Raw genomic sequence first — 8,524 nt, 5'->3', positions numbered from 1 at the left:
GTTATAACCCTGACCCATCTAACAGGTCCTAATGTCAACATTACTACTGCTATAACCTGGAGAACAGACACACAGTGGTTATAACCCTGACCCATCTAACAGGTCCTAATGTCAACATTACTACTGCTATAACCTGGAGAACAGACACACAGTGGTTATAACCCTGACCCATCTAACAGGTCCTAATGTCAACATTACTACTGCTATAACCTGGAGAACAGACACACAGTGGTTATAACCCTGACCCATCTAACAGGTCCTTATAGATGTCAACGTCACTAAACTGATCCATTACTACTGCTATAACCTGGGAGAACAGACACACAGTGGTTATAACCCTGACCCATCTAACAGGTCCTAATGTCAACATTACTACTGCTATAACCTGGAGAACAGACACACAGTAGTTATAACCCTGACCCATCTAACAGGTCCTAATGTCAACATTACTACTGCTATAACCTGGGAGAACAGACACACAGTGGTTATAACCCTGACCCATCTAACAGGTCCTAATGTCAACATTACTACTGCTATAACCTGGAGAACAGACACACAGTGGTTATAACCCTGACCCATCTAACAGGTCCTAATGTCAACATTACTACTGCTATAACCTGGGAGAACAGACACACAGTGGTTATAACCCTGACCCATCTAACAGGTCCTAATGTCAACATTACTACTGCTATAACCTGGGAGAACAGACACACAGTAGTTATAACCCTGACCCATCTAACAGGTCCTAATGTCAACATTACTACTGCTATAACCTGGAGAACAGACACACAGTGGTTATAACCCTGACCCATCTAACAGGTCCTAATGTCTAACATTACTACTGATAACCTGGGAGAACATGACCCATCTAACTGGTCCTAATATTACTACTGCTATAACCTGGGAGAACAGACACACAGTGGTTATAACCCTGACCCATCTAACAGGTCCTAATGTCAACATTACTACTGCTATAACCTGGGAGAACAGACACACAGTGGTTATAACCCTGACCCATCTAACAGGTCCTAATGTCAACATTACTACTGCTATAACCTGGAGAACAGACACACAGTAGTTATAACCCTGACCCATCTAACAGGTCCTAATGTCAACATTACTACTGCTATAACCTGGGAGAACAGACACACAGTGGTTATAACCCTGACCCATCTAACAGGTCCTAATGTCAACATTACTACTGCTATAACCTGGGAGAACAGACACACAGTGGTTATAACCCTGACCCATCTAACAGGTCCTAATGTCAACATTACTACTGCTATAACCTGGGAGAACAGACACACAGTGGTTATAACCCTGACCCATCTAACAGGTCCTAATGTCAACATTACTACTGCTATAACCTGGGAGAACAGACACACAGTAGTTATAACCCTGACCCATCTAACAGGTCCTAATGTCAACATTACTACTGCTATAACCTGGAGAACAGACACACAGTGGTTATAACCCTGACCCATCTAACAGGTCCTTATAGATGTCAACGTCACTAAACTGATCCATTACTACTGCTATAACCTGGAGAACAGACACACAGTGGTTATAACCCTGACCCATCTAACAGGTCCTAATGTCAACATTACTACTGCTATAACCTGGGAGAACAGACACACAGTAGTTATAACCCTGACCCATCTAACAGGTCCTAATGTCAACATTACTACTGCTATAACCTGGAGAACAGACACACAGTGGTTATAACCCTGACCCATCTAACAGGTCCTAATGTCAACATTACTACTGCTATAACCTGGAGAACAGACACACAGTGGTTATAACCCTGACCCATCTAACAGGTCCTAATGTCAACATTACTACTGCTATAACCTGGAGAACAGACACACAGTGGTTATAACCCTGACCCATCTAACAGGTCCTTATGTCAACAGTCTGTGATATAGTCTATAGTCTGTACTGTGTGTAGTCTACCTTCTGAGTCTGTTATAGTCTGTAGTCTATAGTCTGTGTGTAGTCTACCTTCTGAGTCTGTGATATAGTCTATAGTCTGTACTGTGTGTAGTCTACCTTCTGAGCCTGTGATATAGTCTATAGTCTGTACTGTGTGTAGTCTACCTTCTGAGCCTGTGATATAGTCTATAGTCTGTACTGTGTGTAGTCTACCTTCTGAGCCTGTGATATAGTCTATAGTCTGTACTGTGTGTAGTCTACCTTCTGAGCCTGTGATATAGTCTATAGTCTGTACTGTGTGTAGTCTACCTTCTGAGTCTGTGATATAGTCTATAGTCTGTACTGTGTGTAGTCTACCTTCTGAGCCTGTGATATAGTCTATAGTCTGTACTGTGTGTAGTCTACCTTCTGAGTCTGTGATATAGTCTATAGTCTGTACTGTGTGTAGTCTACCTTCTGAGTCTGTGATATAGTCTATAGTCTGTACTGTGTGTAGTCTACCTTCTGAGCCTGTGATATAGTCTATAGTCTGTACTGTGTGTAGTCTACCTTCTGAGCCTGTGATATAGTCTATAGTCTGTCTGTACTGTGTGTAGTCTACCTTCTGAGCCTGTGATATAGTCTATAGTCTGTACTGTGTGTAGTCTACCTTCTGAGCCTGTGATATAGTCTATAGTCTGTACTGTGTGTAGTCTACCTTCTGAGTCTGTGATATAGTCTATAGTCTGTACTGTGTGTAGTCTAGTCTACCTGTCTGAGCCTGTGATATAGTCTATAGTCTGTACTGTGTGTAGTCTACCTTCTGAGCCTGTGATATAGTCTATAGTCTGTACTGTGTGTAGTCTACCTTCTGAGCCTGTGATATAGTCTATAGTCTGTACTGTGTGTAGTCTACCTTCTGAGCCTGTGATATAGTCTATAGTCTGTACTGTGTGTAGTCTACCTTCTGAGCCTGTGATATAGTCTATAGTCTGTACTGTGTGTAGTCTACCTTCTGAGCCTGTGATATAGTCTATAGTCTGTACTGTGTGTAGTCTACCTTCTGAGCCTGTGATATAGTCTATAGTCTGTACTGTGTGATATAGTCTATAGTCTGTAGCCTGTGTGTATAGTCTATAGTCTGTACTGTCTGTGTGTAGTCTACCTTCTGAGCCTGTGATATAGTCTATAGTCTGTACTGTGTGTAGTCTACCTTCTGAGCCTGTGATATAGTCTATAGTCTGTACTGTGTGTAGTCTACCTTCTGAGCCTGTGATATAGTCTATAGTCTGTACTGTCTGTGTAGTCTACCTTCTGAGCCTGTGATATAGTCTATAGTCTGTACTGTGTGTGAGTCTACCTTCTGAGCCTGTGATATAGTCTATAGTCTGTACTGTGTGTAGTCTACCTTCTGAGCCTGTGATATAGTCTATAGTCTGTACTGTGTGTAGTCTACCTTCTGAGCCTGTGATATAGTCTATAGTCTGTACTGTGTGTAGTCTACCTTCTGAGCCTGTGATATAGTCTATAGTCTGTACTGTGTAGTCTACCTTCTGAGCCTGTGATATAGTCTATAGTCTGTACTGTGTGTAGTCTACCTTCTGAGCCTGTGATATAGTCTATAGTCTGTACTGTGTGTAGTCTACCTTCTGAGCCTGTGTAGTCTAGCCTGTGATATAGTCTATAGTCTGTACTGTGTGTAGTCTACCTTCTGAGCCTGTGATATAGTCTATAGTCTGTACTGTGTAGTCTACCTTCTGAGCCTGTGATATAGTCTATAGTCTGTACTGTGTAGTCTACCTTCTGAGCCTGTGATATAGTCTATAGTCTGTACTGTGTGTAGTCTACCTTCTGAGTCCGTGATATAGTCTATAGTCTGTACTGTGTGTAGTCTACCTTCTGAGCCTGTGATATAGTCTATAGTCTGTACTGTGTGTCGTCTACCTTCTGAGCCTGTGATATAGTCTATAGTCTGTACTGTGTGTAGTCTACCTTCTGAGTCTGTGATATAGTCTATAGTCTGTACTGTGTGTAGTCTACCTTCTGAGCCTGTGATATAGTCTATAGTCTGTGTGTAGTCTACCTTCTGAGCCTGTGATATAGTCTATAGTCTGTATTGTGTGTAGTCTACCTTCTGAGCCTGTGATATAGTCTATAGTCTGTGTGTAGTCTACCTTCTGAGTCTGTGATATAGTCTATAGTCTGTACTGTGTGTAGTCTACCTTCTGAGCCTGTGATATAGTCTATAGTCTGTACTGTAGTCTACCTTCTGAGCCTGTGATATAGTCTATAGTCTGTAGTGTAGTCTACCTTCTGAGTCTGTGATATAGTCTATAGTCTGTGTGTAGTCTACCTTCTGAGCCTGTGATATAGTCTATAGTCTGTACTGTGTGTAGTCTACCTGTGATATAGTCTATAGTCTGTGATCTATAGTCTGTGATATAGTCTGTAGTCTGTGTGTAGTCTACCTTCTGAGCCTGTGATATAGTCTATAGTCTGTACTGTGTGTAGTCTACCTTCTGAGCCTGTGATATAGTCTATAGTCTGTACTGTGTGTAGTCTACCTTCTGAGCCTGTGATATAGTCTATAGTCTGTACTGTGTGTAGTCTACCTTCTGAGCCTGTGATATAGTCTATAGTCTGTACTGTGTGTAGTCTACCTTCTGAGCCTGTGATATAGTCTATAGTCTGTACTGTGTAGTCTACCTTCTGAGCCTGTGATATAGTCTATAGTCTGTACTGTGTAGTCTACCTTCTGAGCCTGTGATATAGTCTATAGTCTGTACTGTGTGTAGTCTACCTTCTGAGCCTGTGATATAGTCTATAGTCTGTACTGTGTGTAGTCTACCTTCTGAGCCTGTGATATAGTCTACCTTCTGAGTCTGTGATATAGTCTATAGTCTGTGTAGTCTACCTTCTGAGCCTGTGATATAGTCTATAGTCTGTACTGTGTGTAGTCTACCTTCTGAGCCTGTGATATAGTCTATAGTCTGTACTGTGTGTAGTCTACCTTCTGAGCCTGTGATATAGTCTATAGTCTGTACTGTGTGTAGTCTACCTTCTGAGCCTGTGATATAGTACTGTATAGTCTGTGTGTAGTCTACCTTCTGAGCCTGTGATATAGTCTATAGTCTGTACTGTGTGTAGTCTACCTTCTGAGCCTGTGATATAGTCTATAGTCTGTGTGTAGTCTACCTTCTGAGCCTGTGATATAGTCTATAGTCTGTACTGTGTGTAGTCTACCTTCTGAGCCTGTGATATAGTCTATAGTCTGTACTGTGTGTAGTCTACCTTCTGAGCCTGTGATATAGTCTATAGTCTGTACTGTGTAGTCTACCTTCTGAGCCTGTGATATAGTCTATAGTCTGTGTGTAGTCTACCTTCTGAGCCTGTGATATAGTCTATAGTCTGTACTGTGTAGTCTACCTTCTGAGCCTGTGATATAGTCTATAGTCTGTGTGTAGTCTACCTTCTGAGCCTGTGATATAGTCTATAGTCTGTGTGTAGTCTACCTTCTGAGCCTGTGATATAGTCTATAGTCTGTGTGTAGTCTACCTTCTGAGCCTGTGATATAGTCTATAGTCTGTGTGTAGTCTACCTTCTGAGCCTGTGATATAGTCTATAGTCTGTGTGTAGTCTACCTTCTGAGCCTGTGATATAGTCTATAGTCTGTGTGTAGTCTACCTTCTGAGCCTGTGATATAGTCTATAGTCTGTGTGTAGTCTACCTTCTGAGCCTGTGATATAGTCTATAGTCTGTGTGTAGTCTACCTTCTGAGCCTGTGATATAGTCTATAGTCTGTGTGTAGTCTACCTTCTGAGCCTGTGATATAGTCTATAGTCTGTGTGTAGTCTACCTTCTGAGCCTGTGATATAGTCTATAGTCTGTGTGTAGTCTACCTTCTGAGCCTGTGATATAGTCTATAGTCTGTGTGTAGTCTACCTTCTGAGCCTGTGATATAGTCTATAGTCTGTACTGTGTGTAGTCTACCTTCTGAGCCTGTGATATAGTCTATAGTCTGTGTGTAGTCTACCTTCTGAGCCTGTGATATAGTCTATAGTCTGTGTGTAGTCTACCTTCTGAGCCTGTGATATAGTCTATAGTCTGTGTGTAGTCTACCTTCTGAGCCTGTGATATAGTCTATAGTCTGTGTGTAGTCTACCTTCTGAGCCTGTGATATAGTCTATAGTCTGTGTGTAGTCTACCTTCTGAGCCTGTGATATAGTCTATAGTCTGTGTGTAGTCTACCTTCTGAGCCTGTGATATAGTCTATAGTCTGTGTGTAGTCTACCTTCTGAGCCTGTGATATAGTCTATAGTCTGTGTGTAGTCTACCTTCTGAGCCTGTGATATAGTCTATAGTCTGTGTGTAGTCTACCTTCTGAGCCTGTGATATAGTCTATAGTCTGTGTGTAGTCTACCTTCTGAGCCTGTGATATAGTCTATAGTCTGTGTGTAGTCTACCTTCTGAGCCTGTGATATAGTCTATAGTCTGTGTGTAGTCTACCTTCTGAGCCTGTGATATAGTCTATAGTCTGTGTGTAGTCTACCTTCTGAGCCTGTGATATAGTCTATAGTCTGTGTGTAGTCTACCTTCTGAGCCTGTGATATAGTCTATATCTGTGTGTCTACCTTCTGAGTCTGTGATATAGTCTATAGTCTGTGTGTACCTTCTGAGCCTGTGATATAGTCTATAGTCTGTGTGTAGTCTACCTTCTGAGCCTGTGATATAGTCTATAGTCTGTGTGTAGTCTACCTTCTGAGCCTGTGATATAGTCTATAGTCTGTGTGTAGTCTACCTTCTGAGCCTGTGATATAGTCTATAGTCTGTGATCTATAGCCTGTGATATAGTCTATAGTCTGTGTGTAGTCTACCTTCTGAGCCTGTGATATAGTCTATAGTCTGTGTGTAGTCTACCTTCTGAGCCTGTGATATAGTCTTCCGGACCACCTCCTTGATGTGTGTTTGGCCATCAGCCGGGGGCTGCGTGTGCACGTTGACACGTGTCACTCCTCGGTATGACGCGGCGTCGGGCCAGCCCAGGTCCAGGTCGGGTATAGAACCTTCAGAGCGGTCGGGCCAGTACTGTAATGACAGTGGCCCATTGCCCCCGTCATACTCCAGCGCTCCCGCCTCGGCCTTGAGGTGCTCGCTTCCAGGCCGGTAGGCCTCCACAGTGCGCGCCAGCCGCAGGAGCTCCGGTTCAGACAGGAAGTGTCGGAGGTCATGTTCACTGAGGTAGCTGCTAAAGGCCTCTCGCCCCCCGGTGAGCAGAGCCTCGAGCGCGAGCCGCTGGTCCTCGCTGTAGAAGAACTCGGGTTTGGACTCGGTCACGCGCCAGTTGATGTGATGCTCATCGAGACACTGCACCTGAGACAGAGCCATGGCGCTACGCTTTATCAATACCTAACGGATAATCACTGACGGATCAATAATATAACCCAACAGATATTACTGAAGAACATTAAATATACAATCCCACGGTTGAACCGGGAGATTTACCAAACCTTTCCGACAAGAGTTCAACTGTCTCAGCTCATGTTGTATTCGTATCCGTGTACACCAGCTTCCCACGATGTGTCCCATAAAACACGGATAAGGTTGAAAATAAATAAAACGGCGACTTTTCTCCTCAAAACCGACAGAAACCGAGACCGACTAGTTTATCAGCAGCACCGTATAAACTACCGGTCGTCCAAATTGAGTCAGTGCGTCTCCTCGTGTTGTAAAACGCAATAGAATTGAGCAGAAATAAATAGTTACAGGCGGAATGTGAAATGTCTCTGTGAAATGTCTCTGTGTTCATCTCCCAGTGGAGCCTCAAACCACATCTCATGAACAAACACGCAGACACAGGTAAACCGGGACAAACTTCCCCACCCCGCCACGCCCGTCACACATGACCACTTCAGCCCCGTTCCCCCGTTCCGGTGGAGCACCGGGGAAGTGTTGTTCGTGTGAGTCAGAGGATCTTTTCAAACTGCAGCAGCTTTAATCCAGACGGACGTGGCTGACTTGTTCAACTATTCTGATGACGAGACTGTCTGCGGTTAAAAACTTTTCTCTCGGTTCTATTCTACTAGAAGCACTTCCTCGATCCCGTTTAGTTCCTCCAGAAAACAGTTGACAGTTGAAGCAGCTTTGAGACAAAACTCTGCGGAGTTTCTTACCAAAAGTGTCTTTATCCTTTTATAGACAAAGTCCCAAATACAAAAACGAACGGTTAATAATAACGATAGTTAATAACCGCTAATTATCCTGTATCGCGGAGAGATATCTGTCTGTAACTCGAGCTGTGAACTCTGGAACGGAAGCTGTCCTCACCGGGGACTCGAGGGCGGAGTGTCCGGTTAGTGGGTCAGGAAATAATAGAGAGAGAACCCAGAAACACTATTACCCCGCCTCATGTGTCGTGGCTAGAAGGTATCCAGCTTTAGTCAGAATTGACTTTTTTTTGTAGCCTCGATCACACCGACAGTGTTTTACATTTTGGTTAACCAGAAGTACATTCATTTCCAATGGAACGAGGGTTATAATTGTGTATAATAATCATATACATTTAAAACCAGGGTAATAATAATGGTGTGTTTTGCACCTGTGTTTTAGGGTATTC

The 8,524-nt window shown here is 43.2% G+C and overlaps 1 protein-coding gene and 1 long non-coding RNA gene across 2 annotated transcripts in view; both read right to left on the bottom strand.

The window, feature by feature from the left end:
* Positions 1–8,312, bottom strand: part of LOC127928096 (protein FAM83G-like) — a 34,833-nt gene extending 26,521 nt beyond the window's left edge. The window contains exon 1 of the mRNA XM_052515089.1: positions 6,829–8,312. Coding sequence (XP_052371049.1) covers positions 6,829–7,296 — 468 coding nt within the window. The 5' untranslated portion in view covers positions 7,297–8,312. The remainder of the gene's footprint in view (positions 1–6,828) is intronic.
* On the bottom strand, positions 5,347–6,720 carry LOC127928098 (uncharacterized). Its single transcript, XR_008130362.1, has 3 exons — positions 6,624–6,720; positions 5,902–6,503; positions 5,347–5,853 (listed from the first exon to the last, which is right to left on the bottom strand). It is a non-coding gene; the product is annotated as an uncharacterized LOC127928098 (long non-coding RNA).
* Positions 8,313–8,524: the final 212 nt, after the last annotated feature.

Source organism: Oncorhynchus keta, unplaced genomic scaffold (assembly GCF_023373465.1).
Source record: "Oncorhynchus keta strain PuntledgeMale-10-30-2019 unplaced genomic scaffold, Oket_V2 Un_scaffold_21438_pilon_pilon, whole genome shotgun sequence".
NCBI lineage: Eukaryota > Metazoa > Chordata > Actinopteri > Salmoniformes > Salmonidae > Oncorhynchus > Oncorhynchus keta.
Note: the sequence above shows the minus strand (reverse complement) of the source record. Positions and strands in the feature narration are given on the sequence as shown.